This window comes from Panicum virgatum, chromosome 7K (genome assembly GCF_016808335.1).
Source record: "Panicum virgatum strain AP13 chromosome 7K, P.virgatum_v5, whole genome shotgun sequence".
Lineage (NCBI taxonomy): Eukaryota > Viridiplantae > Streptophyta > Magnoliopsida > Poales > Poaceae > Panicum > Panicum virgatum.
Genome location: NC_053142.1, coordinates 50,208,569 through 50,222,224, shown reverse-complemented (window position 1 = coordinate 50,222,224; position 13,656 = coordinate 50,208,569). Strand labels below are relative to the sequence as shown.

At 44.7% G+C, this 13,656-nt stretch overlaps 2 protein-coding genes across 3 annotated transcripts; one reads left to right on the top strand and one right to left on the bottom strand.

Moving 5' to 3' along the window:
• Positions 1-4,777: 4,777 nt before the first annotated feature.
• Positions 4,778-6,164, top strand: LOC120642032 (ethylene-responsive transcription factor ERF003-like). The gene is made up of 2 exons (XM_039918407.1): positions 4,778-5,079; positions 5,320-6,164. Exons 1-2 carry the CDS (start codon positions 5,000-5,002, stop codon positions 5,735-5,737), a joined length of 498 nt encoding a protein of 165 aa, XP_039774341.1. The 5' UTR covers positions 4,778-4,999; the 3' UTR covers positions 5,738-6,164.
• A 692-nt stretch (positions 6,165-6,856) lies between these two features.
• On the bottom strand, positions 6,857-12,794 carry LOC120642030. Of its 2 annotated transcripts, none has more exons than XM_039918405.1 (11): positions 12,421-12,794; positions 11,329-11,428; positions 10,532-10,889; positions 10,272-10,409; positions 9,612-9,819; positions 9,379-9,455; positions 8,894-8,975; positions 8,727-8,763; positions 8,414-8,493; positions 7,606-7,690; positions 6,857-7,516 (listed from the first exon to the last, which is right to left on the bottom strand). In XM_039918405.1, exons 1-11 carry the CDS (start codon positions 12,692-12,694, stop codon positions 7,258-7,260), a joined length of 1,698 nt encoding a protein of 565 aa, XP_039774339.1. In that variant the 5' UTR covers positions 12,695-12,794; the 3' UTR covers positions 6,857-7,257. The 2 variants fall into 2 exon arrangements, with proteins under 2 accessions (XP_039774339.1, XP_039774340.1); XM_039918406.1 differs by having other exon boundaries at positions 6,868-7,516; positions 7,606-7,681; positions 12,421-12,793.
• Positions 12,795-13,656: the final 862 nt, after the last annotated feature.

Here is a 13,656-nt window from a genome sequence, read left to right as displayed (position 1 = left end):
TCAAATGTAGAGAAAAATCTCCAGCATCAAGGGAAGACAACCTTAGCAGTAAAAGAAGGCACAGAGCTATGATAGTAGTTGATGACTCAGACGAAGATTGCATAGCAACAATGCAAAATAAAAAAGGAGTAAAGTTTCCTGGAAGAAAGTTAAAAGAGCTCATGCCAAATCAAGAGACATATCACAAAGACTAGAAGAAGATGCCCATGTTGATTACAATCATACCCAACAGATGAATTGTGATGTCCCAGAAATACCCCAAAAGACTAAGATACTGAAAAGAGCTAACAAAAGTTTTAAGAGGTTAGAAGAAACAATTGCTCAAGGAAAAAGAAAAAGAAGAAAAAATACCGTCAACATGGAACTTTCTACTAAACATGTATCAAATGAATTTCAAATATTATTTATTTTTAATTAACTACCTGAGTTATGTCCTAATTATTTATCTAATAACAGTAAAGTTCACCTGTTTCAAAAGAGATAGATGTTGATGGCAACAACGATATCAACTACGACCATACCAATAGGAAATCTATTCTCAGGAAAATCAAGCGGCAAAAACGTCATGTAGCAGTCAAACAAAGCGAATCTAACGTGTTAAAGGATGGTGTCAAAGGTTCCAAAAAGCGAACCCAAAAGTTGAAGAAAAAATCCTACAGAAAAAAGAGTGGCAGCATAATTGTGATGGACACAGAAACTATGACTGATCTGGTACTACAGAACCACAGGTTTCATATTCTATATTGATTATATTGATATTAGAACTAACAAGGTTTTCTCTTATGTAGCAAGAACAACAAACAGGTACTTCAGAGTAGGAAAATGATCATAGCGACATTGTTATCAAAATTAGTCCGGCAGAGGAGATTTATGAAAGCAACAGAGATATGAAATCTGATCCATCAAATAAAAATGCTGAAATTAACATGGAATTCGATTTTGTCCCTTTGGATGCAATTGTTCAACACAATAGTGACAGAGATACAAAAAGACCAACAAGAAAGTTGAAGAAATGTTCCTACAGAAAAAAGAGGGGCGAAATAACTATGATGGGCCAACAAACGGAGCCTCCACGTTCGCTCTCAAGGCTTAAAAATTCCCACATTAATCGGAGAAAAATAGAAAAATAAAAATTACCCACAACTGCCATTACGATAAAAATTAGCCTAAAATACCCATGTGCCTAATTAAAAATCACCCACCAATGCCATTATGAAAAATTAAATATAAAATATCATTTAGCTATGTATCAGTTATAAATATATTATATAAATAAAAACTAAAGCTAACAACAATCAATCAAAATAAAATGAAAATAAAAATAATTATCTTCATAATATTATTAAAGCTCAACAAATCTAATTATTATTATAGGTAGATCATAGTTGAATTGTTTTAATCAATAATAAGACATAATTAACAATAATGAATAGGATGGTGTATGGTAAAAATAGTATAACTTTTAAGTAAGGATACAACGACGTGTAAATTTTTGAATTTTCAATACTAGCCGCGCAAATGCGCGGGCTATACGCCTAGTTTGTCAAGTAACAATGAAATGTGCTATGGTACCAAAATTCAAACATTTTCATCAACTAAACACACCCAGATCTGATTAGGCTGTTTCCCCGGCGCGCGATTAGACAAACTGCTGTTTCTGATGAATCCTGTTCGCCCCTTGGCACATCCTAAGTGCTCATTAATCACTCTCGATCAGTAACCAGTCACTGATGCGTCCCCTCCCCCAGTTCAAAGCAAGACAGGGCCAGGGGGCAAAAGGCCAACAGTCTACCAGTCACCATGTCGTTGTCGGACAAGGAACTGAAGAAATACCTCGACGACGAACAAGCCGTCGTCACGCACGGATGACAAATGAACTGACAACTGACAACACCGTCTCGCGTTCAGTTCAGTCGTCGATCGAGGATTGGCCGGCGAGGGAACTGTTCGACCGGCGACGACATCGCCAAGAGGTCACGTCGGATAGATCAAGCAATTAAGATCAGAGCGCCATGAATCATCGTCCAGTCCTGTGATTTGGCTTGCTTGGATAAGGAGATGTTGACGAGTGCGTGCGCGTATGTCGATGGATCGATCCGCTGGCGAAAGGTAAGGTCTCACATGGCCGATGCTCGCGAGATGCACAGGCCGCCAGAGGGCGGAGTGAATGCGCTCGCCATCACCTGATCCTGAATTCCCGATGTGCCCCCCCATGTTCAGATTATCGTCAGGTAGCCGGAAACAACACGGGCGAGCAGAGGCGTCCCCCTGTTCAGACAGGTGACATGAGAACTGATAAAACTGTAATGGCACACGCACGGTCTGGCTGGCTGGCTGGCTGGCTTGGAGCCGGGCTTCACGTACGCCAATGCAAGCAAGGATGTGAAATGCTGACGTGACGAGATGCATGAGGCCGGCCGTCCAGGTGAAGTGAACGCAGCCCTAGCTAGCTGCTAGGTCCTTGCTCTGCGTTCGTTCGTGATTGCCTGAGGATCTTCAGAGGCGTGGACGAGTGCACGTCCGCAATTGGATGGCGCTATCCTGTGACCGGGTCCCTCCTCGATCTCCCTCCCATGTGTACGCTCTCTGCCCAATCACCGTACGATCCGCATCCAGGGACGTACACATGCCTGATGCCTGCGCGCAGGGAAAGGCCGGGGCAAACAGACTCAGGTCTTTGTCCGGCCGGCCGGGGATGGAGACGAAGACGACCGAGCCGGCCACTGAGCACATGTCCGAGGCCGCTGGGGGCGCCTGCCTGCCGCGAGCCTGCGAACCCGGCCGACACACAAATCCGCAGGGATTCACCGCACCGCACCTGCCGCCGCGCTTTTCCCCGCGCCCCACACGTTCCCCTGCCGTCCGTGCCGCCGGCCGGCGAGCGGACCGAACCACGGCCACGCCACTCGCCAACTAGGCCGGGCGGCCGGTCACCTGAGACGCGAGTGCGTGCAAGGACGGCTGCGGCCCGGGGCCGGGCGGGGGGCTGCCTGGCGAGTGGCGACACGCGTGCCCGATGGCGACCGTCCGATCAGCAGTCCGGCCGGCGATGATCGTGGCACGACACCGGCGGTGGTGACATGCTGCATGCTTATCTCGTCACGTGTCGTGTTTTTTGTGACTGCCGTCGTTTGATTGGTGATGGTGATTGGGTTCGGAATTAGCAACACCTGGTTTAACATTAACGGTCTGGGTGCGTAAACATGGTTGATTGATTTTTTTCCAGCACTATTTATACTAATAAGCCTCAGGTTTGAAAAGGGTTCTAGAGTTTAGGATGTCACATCTTCATCACTGATCCTGATGATGTGTGTGGTGTTGAGGAAGACAATCGTGTACTTTTGTCTAGAACATGGATGGCTTGTGGGAAAGAGAGGAAGACAATGGTGTCTCGGCCTACGAACAAAGCTAAGGATCCGCGAGTAGGGGCCGGTGGCCGTGAGATTCCGCAATATTCCAGGCTACCCTATGCGATAGTAAACCAAAGCTGCCAGTCTGCCACTCGCCTTCGCGTTCAACTCCTTTCCAATCCACACAACAGGATCTCTGCACCTATCCACCTCTACTTACTTCCGAGTTCCGACACGTACTTTACACCGGCCAGTCGTTGGGCCTTGACACACCTGTGTCGTCCGCCAATGACCGCCGTTGAGGTGGTCTTCCGACTTCACTTGGCTATGGTCACAGGCTCACGCGACCAGCAGTGATGACGTTTCTCCAACTGGGCTAACTCATCTACAGGTACAAGAAAAGTGCTCATCAGATTGGATTTTTTTTGAAAAGCTAAAAAGTGCTTACATTACTACTCCCTCTGTTTTAAATTACTCTCCTTTTAGCATTTCTAGGTACATAGTTTTTCTATATATCTAAACAAAATGTATATTTAGAATTTTAGATGCATACAAATGTTGTGTATCTAGAAAGCTAAAACAACCTATAATTTGAAATGGATGGAGTAGTTTTTTTTACGTGATAGGAAAAGTTACGAGGAGGTATGGGAACTACCTATCAATTTCTTAATGACGACATCCAACACACACTGACTCATATTAACTTTAGATATGGCAATCTACTTGATCTCTAGATTCATTAGATTTGGATATGCCATCTATATATCATGCTATCTTTAGTTGAAAGTTTCTTATGGTTCGTGGTCGACTGTCCATGCATCGGATACGAGTTTGGATAGTGGTCGACTCTACCATATATTGGATACGGTTTTGGATAGTGATCGACTCTACCATGCATCGGATACGGTTTTGGTCAATTGTTGATATAAGTGATAACCATATATTTATAGACTATTGAAGAAGTAGACTTTTTTTTTTGTTTTGTCTACAGAATAAGAATGTAACTATTATAACCATTGGTGACACCATTAGTTAACCGTGCCCGAACAAAGAATATGACATGTGGACCCATGGTAACTTTGAGAATTATGCTATAATAAAATTAACCCATTCGATATGCTGTGCACCATTAATGTGAGACGCTCTTGAGCAATTGTTGACAATAATATTTCCTCAAAAAAAATGTTGACAATAATAAGAGGCAATCTCATATCTAAACAATCGATGAGGTTGACTTGAGTCTAATACATACGCGGCCATTAGAGACGCATTTAGTCAATGTGCGTGTACCGAAGAGTGCCCGTGCAGGTCTTTTTTAGATAATGAAATAATTCATATTCCAGCCTCTACATCCAGTGCGACATACTGGCCAATGTCAAATGGCTACGGGCTACGGCGACGGTAACCATGACCACGAGCATATCATATCTCACGGCCTAAGCATGGATCTCGAACAGAGGGAGGGCTGCAGCCTGCAAGGAGATGGATGCTACGGCGGGATAGCATGTGCAGCCCTCCCCCTTGGGAGCAGTATATAAGCGCCCGGCACCTGAGGCATCTCTTGCTATCAAGTGGAAGTGTGCCCACCAGCAGCACAAGGGTATCGATCGGGCACTGGTGTCAGGTGTGAGACAGGAGCAACCGTCGCCATGCCGAAGCTGCAGAGGTTCAGAGGAGTGAGGCAGAGGCACTGGGGTTCCTGGGTCTCCGAGATCCGCCACCCACTCCTGTAAAGTTCTTGGACCTTCTTTTTTTTTTTTTTTGATGAAGCGAAAGTTCTCACACTGCTTCGATAGAACCCTGCACTGACAGCTTGATTATATCGAATTGGGCATGTTCAGATATAGGGAGTATCTTTGTTTTCTGTCCAAACTTGGTGCGCTGGTGCCGTTTTCTCTGCCATGACATGCATGCATCTCTGATGAAGCTTTTTGTGTTGTTTGTTGCATCATCTATGGTGACGGTGCAGGAAGACGAGGATCTGGCTGGGCACGTACGAGACGGCGGAGGACGCGGCGCGGGCGTACGACGAGGCGGCGCGGCTGATGAGCGGGCCGGCGGCGCGCACCAACTTCCCCCCGAGCAGCGGGGCCGTCGGCACCCTCTCCCCGACGCTGCGCGCGAAGCTGGAGAACTGCTGCACGGAGGAGTCGCCGTCGAAGCAGCCGGCGCAGGACGGCGGCGCGGACGCGTCAGGAGCACCAGAGCGCGACGGCGGCGGCGCCAGGCAGGAGCTGCAGTGCGTGAAAGCCGAGACCGGCGACGACGACGAGTACATCGAGGAGATGATCAGGGAGCTCACCTACTACGGCCCCGTGGAGATACAGCACCCCTCAGGCTCCTCCGGCGCCGCCCCCGCCTGCTCGAGCTCGCCGGCGATTCGGTGACTGAGCCAGCCAAAGATTAGCCGCTAGCTAGCTAGCCAGCCGACGCAGCAGCCGTCGTCGTCATCTACAGCAGCCGTTGTTTCGTTAGGCACATTTAGCCGTCCATTTTGGAGGAGTGGGGCCCGGTCCGGAGGGAATGGAACGCGAGTTGCATTGGCACCCGGCCGGGGGTCCTCTCTCCCCTGGGATTGGGATTGAGCGGGCGGGCCGGTGTGTACAGAGCGGGAAGGGGACCAAAGGATCTTTCGGGATAAGGGGTCTTGATTTGGTTCATGATGTGATGCTTGTTTCAGGACATGTCGTTTAGCCCCTTTGATATCCGAGCTTTGGCCCCTTTATCTTTGCGGGTGTGTTTAGTTCGCGAAAAATTTGCTGTAGCACGTTTCGGTTTTATTTGCAATTATTGTCCAACTATAGAGTAATTAGTCTCAAAAATTCATCTCGTCATTTACAATCAAACTGTAGAATTAGTTATATTTTTTAACTATATTTAATACTCCATGCATGTATCGTAAAATTCGATGTGATATACATCAGTAAAAATTTTTAGGAAATTTTCGCGGAACTGAACACAGCCTGCATCGCAAACCTGCAAGTTCCGGTTCAAGGTTCAGTGGTGGTTCCTGCACAGAAATGACGTGACCCATGGTCAATCTGATGCATCTCCAGCCCGTCGTGCCAGAACCCGACGGACTGTCGTTTCCAGTCTTGCATCAATAGGATGGATCAGCATCGATCAAACTATGCAGAAGTAGTGGCCACGACAAACACTAGAGCTCCAGAAACAAAGCAGGCAACTGGTAACGAGAAAGGTGATACATGAGGCTTCGAGCAGTCAAGGTAGGTAGTTAAAGAGGCGTCACGAACGAACCTTCTTCATGAGCGATCCGCTTCCCCTTATCCGTGCGCGATCCAAGAACAGCATACGGTCCATGCCATACGTACAAGTTGCCTGCTAAAGAACAAAATGGGTTGCGCACTGTTGGAAGATGAGGACCCTTCCCACGAACGTGGCATTCGTCAGTGGACAGTGGTTGATACTTGATAGATCTAAGAGAATATAAAAATGACAAAACAAATGTCACAAATCATCATACGTTAACAGCCTGCACCGCTTGAAGCACAGAGCAAGCCATAAGCCAAGTACTTGAAAAAAAAACGGTCCATCATACAGAGGAAACAACTGCCACTGCCTCACTGGATTCACTGCACTGTCTGCACACACCTACTAGATGGCTAGAACACCTGCTACGCGTTACTGCTACGGCACAATCAAACAATTCTTCATCTGCACAAACTACCCACAAACTTATGAAAAACTAAACACAGTCACACGAATCAAACAGCTACTACTAATAATCAATTCTAAGCGTGGTCATTATAAAGCCTACAATAATACAGCATGGATACAAACAGTTGACGCACAAATGCCTTGTAAGTGGAAACAGACTAACCTAGGTATCGCGTTGCCCTTTTGGGCCGTTAATATTAGTGTACAACAATATCGTCCAGCAATTCTTCTACTTCCCTCTTCCTTTAGGGCCTCGCACCACCCTTTTTCGTCCTCCTCGCCGAACGTTCTGTCTCGAGGCTCCCTTAACAGGTTTTTCAGGATTTATTCCAGTGCCATTCTCAGCAGAATCAACATCTACAGCACCGGCTGCAGGCTCAGTTAAGTCATTACTGGTGGGTAGCACAGCACTGCTCGAGTTAGTGCAGCTGGGATTGTCATTTCCTGAAGATTCTAACCCAGAGTTGGTGTTTGATTGATCCAGAAGACTGCATTACCAAAGGATGTCAGTTACATAAATGCAAGTTCCAACGAAAAAGGCAAGAAGTAAAAGAGAATCTGCAAATGTTGTGGTTACCCATTCACAGATGTTTTCTTGGTCGACCCATTCATTCGGGTCTGGATTGGGGCACCTGCATCCTTCAGTATGGGTTCTGGAAAAGCTTGCATAAAACCAGTGAGTTTATAATAGTACATGTTAGTTTATAATAGACAGAAGTAGAGATTTCGAGGAGAGATAGAGGCAAAAAACTATCAATTAGTTTCTGTAGAAAGAACCAATGGTTGTAAAGCCCATTTAAAACCTGTACTAGGAGTTGCCATTTTCTGAACAGAAGTTGCCCCATGCCAGTTCGTGTAATGGCATTCCAACAGAAACCGGCATTTGCTGGATGGCACAGTAACATGTATTTCCTTGAGCCTCATGGACAAGGTTGTCTTATGGTTATTGATCAATGCCATTACAGCTCTATAACCACAAGCCATTTTGGCAAATTGTGGGCTAGAAATCATCTGTAGTACTAATAACTGACGAATGATACTTGCCACTAAACCAATCAAATGCTGGTGCTGGCTGTGAAATACAGCCAAGGTTGATATTTTAGTTACTGAGATTTGGCCTTTGCCTTTGCATACAGAATGGTTGTGACTATTACCATGCAACAGCACAAAACAAGCATTAAAGCTTGGTCTAATCTAGCAACAAGAATAAAATCGCTGAAACTCAACAACTTCTCTAGCTATACCAGTTCATTAGCATAACAGAGAAAAATTGATGGGAGCCTAGAGCTCAGACAATAACAAACCGACTTAACCAAAAATAAATAAATGGAGCAAAAGATACACTAAAATCAAGATTTATATCAGTAAGAAATATCCTTGAATACCTGAAGCTGAGTTGATATCTATATTTGGTTCGGCAGTGGGGGCTTTAACATCACTGTGGTCAGAAGCATCCTTTGTAAATCTGAGACATAAGAAACATCCATTCAGAATGGAAGTACAAATTCAGCTTCTAAAAAATAATTTCAGGACATCAGAATGCAGGTAAATAACATACTGCTAAGCACTACTTAATCAACAAGCCTATAACTAATGTTGCTGGTGATACTCAGTTCCACAAGCTAAGCTTATAACTGATTGTGCAACTGCAGTAAAAGTGATTTAATAAGTAAGCATATTTTTTATGCAAAAACTGACCTTGTGGAAGACGCATTGTTCCCCTCTGCTACTTTATCTGCACAAGTAACACAAGATGTCAAATTCTATAATTGCTATATATAAGATTAACACATGGTTAAAAACTGGTCAGAATGTTTTTAGATAACCACAGGCAGGAGTAGGACAACTGGACAAGGAGATTATACCTGGTTGAATTTCAGATGCAGCATGGTATTCTTCAGGTGCATTCCCATTGTCGTTTGCAAGGTCCACAGGTTCACCAATACCCTTAGGACAAGAAGAATGAACTGGTAAATAAAAGATGTAATTGTGAAACAAGCTACAGATAAGGTTTTTGAAGTCAAAGAACAAATGCATTTTTTCAGCATTAACATCTTTTTGAAATAACAGAGTCAAGTATATTCAAATTAAAGTAAAATGCATGTAGGGAAACTATGAGTTATCATGTATATCGTTAGTGCAAGAAGCTAGGGCAATGTATCAAGGTTGAGATGGACGTTGGCTAGAATTTATTCTTTTTGGAAGATTACATGCTCTTTTAGTACATTATAAGCCATCGCTGTGTAGGGCATGTTGGTACTGACAACAAAGTACTGAGCTAATATCAAACTGAGCCCAAATGTACTACTAATGCAACACTAACATACAGCAGAAATCATGAATTGCTCACATCAATTCTATCTTCAGTTGGCGTGACAGGTATGGGGCACCCACTAACTGGTTCTGTTGCTGCAACTTTTTCAGACCCTGAAGTTAGTATATAACAAATCAGTTGCTCACAGTTGAAGAGTGCAATCATGTAACCGGAGGTGAAGCATCAGTAGAAAACATTAAAAAAATCGAAGTATTCAGCCTGAGTGATTTTGAAGTAAAAGGGAGACCAAAAGTATAAAGAAGTTTCACCATCATTGGTTTTGGTAGGCTCGCCAACATTTTCAGCAGCACCCAATGAGAATATAGAGGTATCATTCTCAAATAATCTGGAAGAAGTAGAACTATAATTCCAGAATTTAGGACCATCTGCAGAACCTCCAGACGATCCAATGCGAGCTCTTCGTGATTCCTCCAATTTTTCCCAAAAGTTGGAAAGGCAGTCCTCCTTTCTGCGTACCTTTACAAAAGTAAAATTATTGTTTAGAAGTGAATATGCCAACAAAACTGAGACGGCATCTACCAGACAGGTGTCCAGCATGATAATGATTAAGTAAAGTAAAGCCTGCATCACGAAACACGCTATTTTCCTGTCATACTGTCATGCCTTTTGCTTTACCAACTTCAGTCAGTTTTCCTCAGCTCAGAAATCTTATGAAATACAGTTCACAGACAACACAGGAATTTCATCATATAAAAGTTTCAGACGTTCACATAATGAAATGTGGCCAGTAGCAACTCCTATCACATTTCATTCAAGAATATGAAATACAGATCTATATAGCAATGCATCAATAATTTAAGCGCTGATGGTCATATAAAAAGCTGTATAAAACTAATCAGTCTTATAGGGTGCATTTAATGAACTGCATTATTTACATCAGTGACCCAGCCTAAAATTTCTTGTATTACCTCTGCTAACAAGCTAGAGTATTTGGAGGGTGATGGATTAAACTTCTGACTGCCTAAGAAAGGGGACTGCCAAGGAGGTAATGATTGCATGTATGATTTCGCTAAATCAACTGGAGAACCCATGTCAGAGTCAATGACCTGCATAAGTGATCCATAAAAGTAAGCATCAACTTATCCAAACAAAACCAGCAGTTGGTTTTGCCAACCAACAAAAACAAAATGGTTTATAAAGAATAGAAGGAATAGATATTTATACTCACAGAACTTAGCACATCAGTGTTCAATGTGCATCTTCCATTTTCTTCAGGGTTTAAACCTTGCCCCTGCCTTTTCTCTTCCAACCATCTCTTTGCTTCCATAACTGCTGCAGTGCATAGCTCAGGTGATGCTTGGAGTGGAGAGCCAGGAGAAAAACTACCAGGTCCCATCCTAGAGAATTGAACTGATTTAGGGAAACTCCGATCACGGCTCAAGGAGCGCCAAGCTCCAGTGAAGTCATGGCCAATGCCAGCATTCCTACTTGGGATTTCTTCTGGCGATCCATACTCACGGGCTTCAGGAAACGTAGAATCTGTAACTCGTGATTTTATTAGCTCTATCATCTTTTCACACTCATCCCTGCCAAAAAAAAACTGATGATTCCAAGGAAATGTGTATCCTCTGAAGATATTACCAAGAAATCAAGGTTTAAAATATTAATGCTGTACATGAAAATAAAACACATAGCATGGATAGCAGTTACGTAAGACCTAAGGCAGAATCACATGTACAGTATAATGATTTACAGTGGAAGGTTTTGTTAGCTTGCACTATTTAAGAGTGACTTTGGGTCATCCACCAACTCAAATTTAAAGTTTGTCAATTATAATTCATTGCAAAAGTCCACATGACAAAACATAAGGTGAAAAAGTGACCTTAATGAAGCTAAGAATGCACCATCAACAATTTGATGAATTAGGTGTACTAGAATATTTTTAGTGCTACACTTAACTAGGATAAGATGACCAGGGAGCAAAATGTCATCACACATATAAAAAAACAACAGTATTTCTGTTACCTTGTGAATGTTTCCTTCATAACCATTTGCTCAATAGCTAGCTTTGACTCGTTGTAAGGAACAATTGCTCCATGAGTGTCAGGAACATCTTCATTCTCATCTGAGTGTGGACAGCACATACATGGTGTGAGGGCACATAATCAGTTCAGTTAGCAGCAGAGGAAGCAGCAGAGGAAGCAGCAGAGGAAAGATAATGATCAGATGACACTGAGAGCAAGGTTTATAATTAAACTAAATTTGCCTGTAATGAAGCATCAACTTAGCAAGATTTATGATGGTTTGGGTCTAAATGGAGGTAAAATGTAGTACTACTCCCTTCTGCTTATTGGCTGAAAAGACTGTCCAACATTACTGAGACTAAGACCAGTCTGCTTAAGACTCGGGGCATTCTCCATTCAGTAATCACTTTACCCAAAAACAAAAGGAGGTAGAGATATTGTAGACTAAAGAATATCTTGAGAACGGACTGAATTTCAATCCTAGGCAAGTACCTGAAGCTCCCAAATTAGGTTTGCTCTAGGAAAAAAAAAACTAAAAAGCTAAGGCTCTGTTCCTCATTTCCTGAATTTCAACAAGGCATAATTAGCATGGTGCTAGGTCATCGAATCCATGGGTTCAATTCTGACTCAATGAATGCCTGACGTGATATGTACCAGATGGACTGGGGGGTAATACTGAACCTCAGTTGATGGATACAATATGCCAGCTTATATACATTTGAATCCAGTTAATGCCCCAATTGCACAAAACATATATCCAACATTTCCGATCAATCCACGCCTGTCCCCAGTGGCACCTTACGGGTATTTTTACTATACAAAATTCCTATGCTCAATTCAGATGTCTGAACCACCATTTAGCCAACTGTGACGGCGAATTAGCTAAAATTCGAAAGCTCATTGGCTAATTGGACCAAGCCAAGACGAAACCCTAGGCCGCGAAGCCGAAGCAGACTGTCACTGGAGCAGAGTACTCGCAGCTATACTAGTACAGTCAGACAAACAAGCGGCTAATCGAAACGGAATCATGAAGTGAGGTAGCGAGATAGTGAGTGAGAGAGAGAGTGGACCAGACGAAGGAGAAATTGCTCACCAGAGTTTAAGCCGTTGCCCTCTTCGTCATACTCCTCCTCCTCCCCCGAGCCCGTCTCCTCGGGCGAGGAGAACAACAAAACAGACGAAAATACCCTCCTCGCGCCGGAGACGAAGCCAGAGAGCCACCCGGGGCTACTCCCCGCGGCCGCCCCCGCCTCCGCCGGCGTCGCCGCTTCCTCCTCCGGCGAGAGGCGGCGGCGCTGGGCCTTCCCGTCGTCCTCGCCGTCGTCCTCCGGCGATCGCCGGCGGCGACCCTCGAAGAGCGACGCCATGGGAGGCGCGAGGAAGACGAGATGGGGGAGGGGGAGCGTGTGAGGCGACGAGGAGTTCGAACAGGAAGAGTGAGGCGATTTTGGGAAGGGGCGCCGCGAACTGCTACGGCCACCGCCTTTCGCGGGAGCGCGCTGGTGACGCTGCCACTGACCGGTGGGACCGGACGGTGTAGTGGCGGGCTCGGATCCCACCAGCAGTGGGATGGTTGGTTGGGCCGTTGCCTTGGTCCGGGTGACGTGGAACTAAATGAGACAAAACTTTTCAGCCTACGGGCTGGTCTGTGAACCGCTCTTCAACTTCCGATCCCTCAATCAAAAGAGGGGATTAGCCGTACACTTCTTCAATGAGGAGTGGGCCTACGCTTTAGTTTATTACCTGGGGCCCAGTTGTCTGTGATGCTCGTAGTTATTACGAGTTGCCAGGCAGAGTATGTGGATATGTTAACCTCCAGTCCCAGCGGGAAATGGGTGCCCGAGCCGGTCCAGTGTATGACAAGTGGGCTCGGGATTTAGTATTGGTCTATTGGATAAGCTTGTGGGCCGCACGCATCGGCTTGTGGTGGTGTGTCACCAGCAGTGGGTGAGGAATGTTTTTCTCGATGGGGGAGTGAGCGGCGGCTGGAAACTGTTCCGTTCAGATCTGTCTCGCCGTACACCGTATTTTTTGTTTGGAGTCGCTGGACGGAAACGTATTATTCTTATGGGCTGGGTAGGTTGGATTAGATATTATCGAACACTAGTAAAAATGCCCATGCTAACGCTACGAGTCAAAAAAAAGAGAGAACAAATCCGCTACAGCTAGCACCATGAACAAACGACGATGCATCATATTGGTTGAAAGAACATCCATCCTTCGATCTCAATCTGTTTAACAAGCTTGACTGCTGTGTTTGGGATGAAGCAGAAAATTTTGTATTCTGTTCATAAAAAAGAGCTCATAAGCTGTGTGCTCAAAAGCAAAA